The sequence below is a fragment of the Dipodomys ordii genome, unplaced genomic scaffold, assembly GCF_000151885.1.
Source record: "Dipodomys ordii isolate 6190 unplaced genomic scaffold, Dord_2.0 Scaffold56, whole genome shotgun sequence".
In the NCBI taxonomy this organism is placed as follows: domain Eukaryota; kingdom Metazoa; phylum Chordata; class Mammalia; order Rodentia; family Heteromyidae; genus Dipodomys; species Dipodomys ordii.
Genome location: NW_012267272.1, coordinates 6,348,385 through 6,360,429, shown reverse-complemented (window position 1 = coordinate 6,360,429; position 12,045 = coordinate 6,348,385). Strand labels below are relative to the sequence as shown.

Here is a 12,045-nt window from a genome sequence, read left to right as displayed (position 1 = left end):
TCAAGCTTGAGGCCCTGGGTTCGATTCCTCAGCATCATATAAGTAGAAAATTTGGAAGTGGTGCTGTGGCTTAAGTGGTACAGTGCTAGCCTTGAGCTGAAGAGCTTAAGGACAGGGCCCAGGCCCAGAGTTCAGGCACCACAACCAGCCAAAAACAAAACAAAACAAAAATGAACAATTTTTAACTTCATTGACTTCACATTTCCTTTCTCATTCTGAAACAGTGGTACTGACCAGACAATAATACAATAAGGTAAATACAGAGCTGGAATACTGGGATCTTTTTAGGACACAAGAATCCCATTTGTGGTGCTACCTAGATAGTGGAGGGTACCATGTGCTTCCTCTCTGGGGGAAATATGGCTCCTCTAATAAACCTTATAATAATCTTTCTCCTGTGCCTGCCTGCCTCTGTGTGGTCCCCTGGGATGGCTGTGGTGGATCTTTCATTGTGGCCTGTAGGTTCCCCAGTGGATTTGCTCACCTCCCACTTCGGATGGGGGTCCGACCAGCTTCCCCAGGACCTATCCTGAGGTCCTACACTCCTGTCACCAGAGGACCACCAAGGTACTTTCTCCTGACCAAGTGCTCTACCTGACGCCCATCCAACACTAGCTCATTAAGTCCTACTCCAGATAACTATTGTATGGAAAAAGGAGGACCTTTACTAACCACCGTCAAGCAGATGCTTCTTGGACCCCTGACTACTTCACCCCTTTACAGCAGGAAGTAGCTCCAGAAGAAAACAGCCCATACCACCTGGCCTGGTACCCCTATTTTTATTAAACAACAGAGCAGGGAATGTAAGCATTATGCCCACCTTTGGACCTCAGCTCCACCCAGACAGGAGCTCCTCCCAGCCCTGGAGTTGCTGCCTTTCAGCTGGCCCCTCCCTCTCTCCACCTAGACCCACCTGAGCTCCCATCTGCCTCACTTCCTACCCCCAGACCCTGCAGCTGCCTAGATAGTGGAGGGCACCATGTGCTCCCTCCCTGGGGGAAATAATAATTATTATTTCCTTATAATAATTAAAAAAAAAGAATCCCATTTGTCTAATGTCTTGCAGGTGGTCATATTAATAAATGCTCTGTGAACTTAGTTCCTCAGCTGGACTCAGGATTCTGAGTAGCTGTTCACATGCAAGGACTCTCGTCATTCTGAAGCAACAATGATTATAAACCTCATCAAATTGGGATGAAGATTGCTGACTGCATGCCTTCTTTTTCTTGCCCATTTTGCCAATTATGATTTATATTCTTTTTCTCAAGAATTGGTCCAAGGCAACTTGCCAGAAGTCTTTGAGAAAATTAATGACAACTCCTTGCCTAAAGATTGCTTTGCTATACAACTCCCATCTCTCCTCTGGTCCTAACATGATTCAAAGATTAATTAAAAATGAACTAATTAATTTTCTGTGTGTGTGTGTTGGTGGCTCGGCTTTAACTCAGTCTGAGCTCTTTTTGCTCAAGGCTAGGGCTGTATCACTTTGAGCCACAGCTCCGTTTCTGGTTTTCTGATTGTTAATTAGAGCTAAGAGTTTTCCCGGACTTTCTTAGAATTTGGATCTCAGATCTTAGCCTCTGGAGTAGCTAGGATTACAGGCTTGAGCCACCAGCACTCAGCCAAAGATCTTTTTTTTATTTTTGGTACCAGTCTTGGGGCTTGGATGTGGGCATAATCCTTGAGTTTTTGTGCTCAAGGCTAGTACTCTTCCTCTTGAGCCACAGCTCTACTGGCTTTTTGGTGATTAACTGTAAATAAGAGTCTCATGGACTGTCCTGCCCAAGCTGGCTTTGAACTATGATCCTCAGATTTCAGTCTCCTGAGGAGCATGAGTCACCAATGTCCATCTCAAATATCACTGTTAATGTGTTAGCCAGAAAGGATAGTGGAACTATAGCCAACTTCCAAAGTTAGAGGGACGCTAAGTGATGAAGACATGGCTCAGAAGGTAGTGTTTGCACAGTGAGCTCCTTTTCTCAAATGGTTTTACTGACCCCCCCAAAAAAAAATACGAAGAAAAACAACATGGGGCAGGAGGTAGTAGTTAAGCAGTTCTATCTCTAACATATTCTGAAAATGGATGGCTTGGAGAATAACATTAGCAGTCCATCAAGGTGAGGTTGACATGTCATGTATACATAGTTCCTACTATTCAACATCATATTTCAGCATGGGCTAGCGGGGCTGTCTGTACACAGAAAATCCAATCAGAATCATTATTTAATCGATGCTAACATATAGAAAATTTAATGGTTAATACTACAGAGGCTGATTGGGAATACAGCCCAGTGGTAGAATACATGCTCTTTATGTGCAAGGCCTTGGGTTCAATCTCCAGCACTTAATACACACGGATACATGTAATTGTATATGTACACAAATATGTGTATACATATACAAACACACATACACATATACATACACATAGGGGTTTGAAACTTGGATCAACCATTTAATTAGTATATTATTGGGACAAGTTGCTTCTGATTCAGTTTCCTAATCTGCAAAATGGGTATCATTATCTAACAATCACAGGCTTTTAAGAATTAAATTAGCCAATATATATAAGCAGTCACAAGAAACTTTCAATCATTGTTACAACATATGACTTGCTAGTCATCCAATCTATTCTTCATCATCACTTCCATATAAAAGTCTTCATGTGTAACAACAGATCTCTTTTTACCACCCATTTCTTTGGCTGGGCACTGGTGGCTCACACCTGTAATCCTAGCTACTCAGGAGGCTGAGATCTGAAGATCATGGTTCAAAGCCAGCCTGGGCAGTCCATGAGACTCTTATCTCCAATTAATCACCAGAAAACCAGAAGTGGCCCTCTGGCTCAAGGGTAAGAGCGCTAGCCTTGAGCTCTTTTCAAGCAGAGGGACAGCACCCAGGCCCAGAGTTCAGGCCCTACAACTGACCGCCTCTCCCCCTCCCCCCCAAAAAAGAGAAGTTTGTTGCCAATGAGGTAAACTATTTTCAAGAACATTTTTTTTTCAACTTTTGTCATTTCATTAACCCTGTTTTCAGAAATCTTTACTCTATGTGTCTATGGAACTATATACAGCATAAAGGGAAGGGAAAAAATAGGTACTTTCTTACCATTAAATGCCTGTTGTAAATGCGTGGGCAGAGGTGCGTGGGAAAGTGTTGCTGCATGCTGAGCTCCTGGTTGTAAACCCTTTAGTAAATCTGAGAGGAAGAAAGCCTTGTCAGTGATCTTAAAGCACTATCTGAATCCTCTTAGATCAAATTTAAAATAGTCTCGCTTATCATAATACCAGCACTTGTCCTGTACAAGGGCCTTCTAAAACTGGAGTATAAAACAATAAAAAAATTGTGTATGTGTGTACAAAAAAAGTCTTCATTTTATGAACTTAAGATAGAAAGTTTAGATGGTTCATTTCAAAACTGTAAGCAAAGTTCTATGATCTAGTAATTAGCTTTATAGATGAAATAAACAACGTATTTTATTTCTTAAAAAATAAATCTATTTTTCTTTAACTCCAGCTGGACAACAGTCAATCAGAATAAATTTACGTGGTTCCCTTTCTCACAACTAGACAGCCATGTAAAAAACAAAAAGGCCCACTTACTCTGAGTTAGGCTGTGGTGGAAAGCGGCTGAGGTAGATCCCGAGGTGGTTGTCACTCCAGCGGTGTCCGTTCCAAAGCCAAGGAGCTCCAAGGGAAACTGGAAGGGCATGGTCACTGGAACAAGGCCACCCAGCATCCCAAAAGGAGTCACATTTTGATTTGTTACAGACAAAGGTGATGTCATGAGAGTCAGAGGTGAGGCATTAGCCAATAATGATGCTCCTGCTGTGGACTGTGCAGAAACCAGGGGTCAAAATAGATAACAAGGTATTTCACCTAAATTGACTTATTTAACATCCTCAAGAATGTAACACTGTGTCTCATAGCTGTTCTAACAAACTCTGAGACAGGTGAAATATCTATTTTAAAGAGCTACTAATATTGCTTCTGAAAAATCTACAAATTACATTGGGAAATTTTGGGGTACTTAGTTCTGTTACCACTGACAAAGAATTATTCTTAATGACCCAATGCCCATTTACTCTTCTAATTTCAAACCTTACAATTCTATTTCACTTCTGCTCCAAGGTCACAAATTTGAGTCACTAGGAAATTATTCTGTGCAATTTCAACTGTAACTAGAGATGTTCCTTTTCTTGTTATGACTGCTCCTGGCACAATGCCTGCTGCAGCTGCAGTTCCTAACCATTGGTATTTGAGTCCTAGTCTATAGCTTTTACTTTGATCACAGCACCTTAAAAAACCAACAACAAAAAAGTGAGGTCATCTCGGTGTTCTTCCCCATGTTCAGACTTACCTAGCTTTCCCCAAAGCTAATGGATAATCTTACTTATGCCCCATCTGAATTTGTAGACATAAGTTTTCTCTCTCTCTCCCTTCCTTCAATTACTTGTGGTACTGAGCTTGAAGCCAGGGCCTCACACTTGCTTAGAAAGTACTGTATCAGGGCTGGGAAAGTGGCTCAGTGGTAGAGTGCTCGCCTTGCATGCCTGAGGCCCTGGGTTGGACTCCTCAGCACTACATAAGCAAAAAGAAAAAGCTGGAAGTGGCGCTGTGGCTCAAGTGGTAGAGCACTAGCCTTGAGCTGAAGAGCTGAGGGACAGCGCCAAGGCCCAGAGTTCAGGCCCCACGACTGGACCCCCCCCCAAAAAAAAAAAAGAAAGAAAGAAAGTACTGTATCAGCTGAGCTACACGCTTAGCCCTCTTGTTTGTAGAATTCTCTTACATATAGCTAGTATTGTCTGTCCATGATTCATTCCTCTGTCTTCTCAGATAAAGACCACTTCTTCTTTTTTTAAACAATCACACTATTACTTCTGGATCTTTCCCAACTCCTCGAAATAATCTAATATTATTTGTATTCCTTTTATAATCAAAGTAACTCAACGGCAACTTCCACTTTCCATATCTCTGAAGACTGGTTTCTATTTCACTGCTTTTTTCAACTCAGAGTCCCTAAGGTAAGAGGCAAACTGGGAAGAATTTCCATTCTTGGTCACATGGGCTTGAGCCCCTGTTTATAAATAAAAGCACTTAGATCACAAGCTAACACTCGGGAGATGTCATTGGGAAATTGTACTCCCTAAGCTAGTTGCAGTAAATGATTTGTTCCTATTTGACCTTTCTCTTTCTGATGTATAATTACGAAGATTTGACAGCCTTAAATTTTCTCAATACTAGACATTACTTCCTAGTTTCTGCCACTGTAATTTTTCTTTTGTAGGTTTTTTTTTTTTTTAAATCAAATCCAAACTCTCGTCATCAAACATTTTACAGTTCTAAACTGGGTCAGGAAAACTCAATCCTTTATGTTTTATTCAATATAAATGTTATCTATTGTTAACACTTATTTGTTTAATTTTTTGTTATTTCCACTAACACACCACAATAATTTCAAAAGGGCTGATGGTTTTTTAATAGGACTCAAAAATGCAATTTTCCCATTAGATGTATGAATGCCATATTACATACATTTTTACACTCAAGTGTCCATACCACAGCTGAACAAAAAGTGAAGAATATTCTCCAGAAACATTCTGTTCTGGGTTTTCCATTCATTTCCACCTCCATGTCCTTTGTTGCTGCTGACATTTATATTCACAGTTCTGGCAGTTACTTCAAGGTTAATCCTTTGTATTCAAAGGTTTACTAAATTATCCCACTTGAGTATCCAGCACTCACAGACCTGACCTGTACAGAATTGGAATGACCTTGTGCAACCTTGTCCTTACCACCTTTTGCTAACTGCAGTCATCAAACCTCTGCTCTCGGTCTGCAATTTAAATCTCAGGCCTCACAAAATGAAGGTGTGCTTACAGTCAACGCACCTGTTTTGTTTTTCAAGTCAGTACTCCCTCTTAAATGGAACTACAAATCTTCATTATTTTATACTTAGATCATTTTATACTTGATGGCTTTTTAAAATTTGTCTGGCTGTTCCTCTGTTATGCTGGTGCAATCGGGAAAAAATTACCCAGGTTAGAAATAACCACATCTTAAGACAACTAGGGCAGAAAAGAGCCTGCATCAGTTTAAACATTGAGCAAGAGTTGTTCTTCTTCTATTTTGGGTAAGAGTATTTCAGCAAAGGATGGCAGGGAGTCTCTGAGGATCTCTGCCCATGGGTGGCCTGAGTGAAGAACATAAGATTCTGCTAAGAACCTTTCCAAGTCTTATTGGAGGTGTCCATCAGAAGCACTAAAATAGATGCGAATGTAAACAAGCAAGTTCCAAGCCTGTGTGTTAGTAATTAAAAAAAAATACCAGCCACAACTATCTCACATTTTATATTCTCTAAGAATGTATCCACTTACATTTATAAATTGAAATTGAAACACCAGGTAATGTACAGTTACATGGGCATTTAGAAACGTCCCTATCTTGAGATAGAGACCTCCCAGAAAGCCAATGCTGATAACCTTTGCAATAAGCAGCAGTAAATGAAGTAGGCTCAGGTCAACGTTCCATTTCAAAACCATTTCCCATCACCGCTACACTTCATGCTCCTCTCATGTTCAGTATCCAATCTTTTCAAAATCCCATCTTCCTCTTGGGTGAGTATACCTGTCCCTTGTTTACCCCAACATTCAGGGTGACCTTTTTTAATATGTATTTTTGTTCTTTTGGTAGTAGTACTGGGGTTCAGGTTTCTGTGCTTTTTTTTTTTTCATTCAGGGTTGGCACTCTACCATTTGAGCCACACCTCCAGTTGCATCTTTTTGCAGATAAATGGGAGCTAAGAGTCCCTCAGATTTGTCTGCCTAGTTGGCAGGACTTCCAACCTCAACTCTAGAGTAGCTATAATTACAGGTATGACCCAGCAGGGTGATCTTCTTAAGTGTAAATCAGACCATACCACTCTACTGTTCAAGACTACACGCACACAGAATGAAATCTGAAGTTCTTATTGTGGCCCTAAGCTTTTAATACAGTTCTGGTTTCACTACATAGTCTGGCATTGTCTTTACACTTTCCCTTCTCCTTTCCACATGGAATCCTCAATGAAGTATAACTTCCTACAAGAACACTATCCTAGTCCTTCATTTGTTAGCAGCAATCAATCCATACCCTTTATTTGGTTCATAGTACTTGCCACATGAAAAAAAACAAACCACACCACCAAAAATTACCCTTTGGCTATCTTCCTATCTCAAGTATAAGCTCCACAAGAGTGGGAAAGGCGAGTAAGAGTGTGTGACTAAGGGACCCTCAGTTCCCTGGCACCGACTGCCTGGTACATGGCACAAACAATAATCATTTGCTTCATGAATGAATGGATTCTGTTCTTGTTTTGTTTTGAGTCGGGTGTGGGGCTTGATCTCTGGGCCTGGGTGCTATTCCTGAGCTCTTCAGGTCAAGGCTAGTGCTTTACCACTTGAGCCACAGCACCACTTCTGGTTTTTTGGTGGTTTACTGGAGGTACAAGTCTCATGGACTTTCCTGCCTGGGCTGGCTTTGAACCACAATCTTCAAATCTCAGCTTCCAGAGTAGCTAGAATTACAGGCATGAGCCACCAGCACCCAGCTGGGTTCTGTTTTTGTTCGTTTTAAGCTTTTACATCAACTTTATTCTCACAACCTGTTTGAGTTAACCAACCCCCCACACTGCCAACTATTATAGAAATCATATTCCTTCTTATATGTACCACATCTCATACTCAACAGTGAGTTCTGGGTTGCAAAAGAGGATTTACTGTTTGCACCTGTCTATATGGGTTCTGTAGTTATAAAGTGGCAAAAATAGGATTCATAGAAAATCAGTAAGCTGAATTTAAGACAGAAGAAGAAACTCCTGAGTGAAAAGTAGTTAAATAGAAAGCAAGTAGAGTTAATGATTTGGATCCAGAAAGCTTTTTATGTTTGGTCCTACAAAGCTAAAGGACTATCATATTCCTCTTGCAGATGAACAGACAAAGCAGATGCCTTTCAGACAAGAGAATGTTTCACAGGCACAGATAGGAAGGCAGTGATAAGACACGAGATACTATGTTCATATAAACATCTTAGGTAAACAGAGGGTAGAATCAACCGTATTCAATTACTGGCTTTTCTCTAGTCAAACCAGTAAGACAGAGAAAATGAGACCATATATGAAGGCACTGAGAGACCATATATGAAACACCGGGAGAGGAGAAAATCAGGAAGGAGAAACACAAATTTTGTCATGTAGCTTTCTTGATGCTTTAAATTCACAGAAAATGAACAAAAGAAAACAGAATTTCTAGTTTACTCTCAATCTCGTATTTATAATGTGCAAACAAAAGCATCACTATGACACTTAGCTTAACAGAGACAATATTTATATTATTGTGGATTTAACCAAAAATTGTGATTGCTCTTTCAGAACAGGGCAAATATGTGTTATTTTTCATAATGAAAAGCCAAAACATAAAACTGATAAAAGCCAAAGTTTTTCATTCACTATTCTTATTTAAAAGGCAGAAAAGGCTGTTAAACAGTACAGAGCCAGGCGGTAGTGGCTCACACTTGTAATCCTAGCTACCCAGGAGGCTGAGATCTGAGGATCATGGTTCAAAGCCAGCCCAGGCAGGAAAGTCCATGAGACTCTTATCTCCAATAAACCACCAGAAAACTGGAGGTGGCGCTGCGGCTCACATGGTAGAGCACTAGCCTTGAGAAGAGCCGAGAGACAGCGCTCAGGCCCAGAGTTCAAGCCCCACGACGACAAAAAAAAAAAAGTACATGATGCTATGAAGGGCTTAGGACAGTAACTTTTTTTTTTTTTAAGGGTTGGGGGGGTCCGGTCCCGGTCGTGGGGCCTAAACTCTGGGCCTGGGCGCTGTCCCTCAGCTCTTCAGCTCAAGGCTAGCACTCTACCACTTGAGCCACAGCACCACTTCCGGCTTTTTCTTTTTGCTTATGTGGTGCTGAGGAATTGAACCCAGGGCCTCAGGCATGCAAGGCAAGTGCTCTACCACTGAGCCACCTTCCCAGCCCCAGGACAGTAGCTTCTATTTCTGCTAGGATCTGTCTACTTAATCCCCTGATCAAATTAAAGGTCAATTTTAAATGGAGTCAATTTTGTAGCAAATACACATAGTAATTAAGATGAATTTCCAGACCTTACTTACAATTAAAATGTTAACACATAATCCCAATTTATTATTTGTGTTTATTCTTTTATTCTTTTTTTATTCTGGTCCTGGGGCTTGAACTAGGTGCCTGGATACTGTCCCTGAGTCTCTTTGTGCTCAAGACTAGCACTCCAGTTGAGCCATAGTGCTACTTCCAGCTTTTTGGAATAGTTTATTGGAGGTAAGAGTCTCAGGGGGTTCTTCATCCCAAGCTGGCTTCAAACCACAATCTTCGGATCTCGGCCTCCAGAGGATTACAGGTGTGAGCCACCTTTGTTATCTATTTTTTACCCTTTTATTTATTGAGAGGTCTCACTTACGTTGTTCAGGCTTATCTAGAACTCCTGGGCTCAAGTGATGTTCCAGGCTTAGTCTCCTGATTACTGGGCCTACTACAACTGATGTGTGTGCTACTCTGCCCTACCTGGTTTTATTTTCTTGTTGCTGATGAAAGTGAAATTATACAGATAAATCAGGTTAATCTGATACTTCAATTTGTGAACTACCAATTAACTGAACTTGCTATATATCAAATTCTGGAACCAAGTCATTCCTAAGCCTACTTAAGTGGTAGAATAATAATTTGAGTTTTGTTTTGTTTTGTCGGTTGTGGGGCTTGAACTCAGGCACTATGGGCACTGTCCCTGAGCTCTTTGAAGGCTAGCAGGCTCTACCACTTTGAGCCACAGCATCACTTCTGGTTTTCTGATGGTTAACTGGAGATAAGAGTCAGTCTTTCCTGCCCAGGTTGGCTTTGAACCACCATCCTCAGATCTAACCTACTGAGTAGCTAGGATTACAGGTGAGAGCCACCAGCGCCTGGCTATGCTTTAGGTTTTAAACATATACTGCATACAAACCCTTACAATGTTCTAAACAATAAAGAACCTCTACAAACAACAGGGAAAATCCTTTTGTTACATATTCCTACTACAAAAATAGGAGGAAGTATTGTTAGAGCACTTCCTTAGACCACACAATTCCACAAGTCAGAAAAGTCATGATTTCTAAACAATATTAAATAATAAAATTCCCACAGAGAAAAATACTGCTGGGAAAATGAATTAATTTATTTTTCCTAAGTTTGCCTACAATGAACACATATTATCTTCCAGGAGAAAAAATAATAAGGAAATCATTAATGTGAAGGACAAAATTGAGAACTCAGAATATAAACTTGGTAGACAATGGTAAACACTGATAAAATCTACGAATAATGCTGAGTCCATAGATATATAGAGATAAATCTGTATGGCAAACCCAAGTTTGAAATTAAGGGGTATTTGCTTACTATGAAGGTGGCTCATGCCTGTAATCCTAGCTACTCAGGAGGTTGAGATCTGAGGATCAGGTTCAAAGCCAACTCAGAAAGAAAAGCCTGTGAGATTTTTATCTCCAATAAACCACTTAGAAAAAAACAGAAGTGGTGGTATGGTTCAAGTGGTAGAGTGCTAGCCTTGAGATAAAGAGGCTCAGGGACAGTGTCCAAGCTCCGAGTTCAAGCCACAGGACCAGAAAAAAAAAATCTATGAATAATAAGAGTTCTCAAAAACCAGGGGAAGACTAGACAGGCACAATTCCAGTACTCAGGAGATTGAGGCAGGAGGATTATGAGGTCAAGGTTAGCCTGGCATACTATACAAGACCTTATGTCAAAAAACAAAGAAACAAAAACACTTAGGATAAATTAATCAAGGGTCTGGGAAGGTGGCTCAATGGTAGAGTGCTTGCCTTGAAGGAATGAGGCCCTGGGTTTGATTCCTCAGCACCACATAAGCAAAAAGAAAAAAGTCGGAAGTGGCGCTGTGGCTCAAGTGGTAGAGTGTTAGCATTGAGCTGAAGAGCTGAGGGACAGCGCCCAGGCCCAGAGTTCAGGCCCCACAACCGGACCCCCCCCCACCAAAAAAAAAGATAAATTAATCAAAAACAATACTCAGACACACAAATTTTTTTGAGCTTAAGAAATATCAAGGCAGAGTGCTGGTAGCTTATGTTTATAATCCTAGCTACTCAGGAGGCTGAGATCCGAGGACCATGGTTTAAAGCCTACTTGGGCAAAATAGTCCTTGATACTCTTATCTCCAATTACTCCCAAAGAAGCCAGAAGTAAAGTTATAGCTCAAGTAGTAGAGTGTGCGCCTTGAGAGAGAGAGAGAAAAAAAAAGCTCAAGGACAGCACCCATACTGATCAAGACCCAGGGCCAGTAAGCATGTACACATGCACACGGACACACGCTCACATGCACACACACACACAGTCAGTCGGAGCAATATTTACTGTTTGTGGAGTGAAACAGTTAGTGACTAAGAGTGTGTGAAAGAAAGAAGTGATCAGCTATGCAAAGCTAAGATAAAATAACATCTACATTCCATGTGGGTTTTTTTGTCAGTCATGTTTGAACTCAGGGCCTAGATTCTGTCCCTGAGCTTTTTTGCTTAAGACTAGTGCTCTACCACTTTGAGCCACAGTGCCACTTCTGGTTTACTGGTGGTTAATTGTAGGTAAGAGTCTCATAGACTTTTCTGCTCGGGCTGGCTTTGAACTGCAATCCTCAGATCTCAGCCTCCCAAATAGCTAGGATTATAGGTGTGAGCCATCGGTATCCAGATTACTATCCAGATTGCGTTCCATGTTTTGAAGTTATGTTAGAATCTTAAGTTTTCATTTAATTCTTGATTTTAACCTAGGGGATATAGTTTGCTTTTTTTTTTTTTCCTTCAGTTGTGGGGCTTGACCTCAGGGCCTGGGCACTGTTCCTGAGCTTCTTTTGCTCAAGGCTAGCACTCTACCACTTGAGCCACAGCACCACTTCCAGTTTTCCGGTGGTATATTGGAGATAAGAGTCTCAGGAACTTTCCTGCCTGGGCTGGCTTTGAATCCCGATCTC

At 41.0% G+C, this 12,045-nt stretch overlaps 1 protein-coding gene across 1 annotated transcript in view; it reads right to left on the bottom strand.

The window, feature by feature from the left end:
* Ubn2 (ubinuclein 2) overlaps nt 1–12,045 on the bottom strand; it is an 86,371-nt gene that overhangs the window by 14,013 nt on the left and 60,313 nt on the right. Inside the window, exons 15-16 of the mRNA XM_013021614.1 lie at nt 3,603–3,834; nt 3,109–3,198 (exon numbers count right to left, since the gene is read on the bottom strand). Of these exons, the coding sequence (XP_012877068.1) occupies nt 3,109–3,198; nt 3,603–3,834 (322 nt within the window). The remainder of the gene's footprint in view (nt 1–3,108; nt 3,199–3,602; nt 3,835–12,045) is intronic.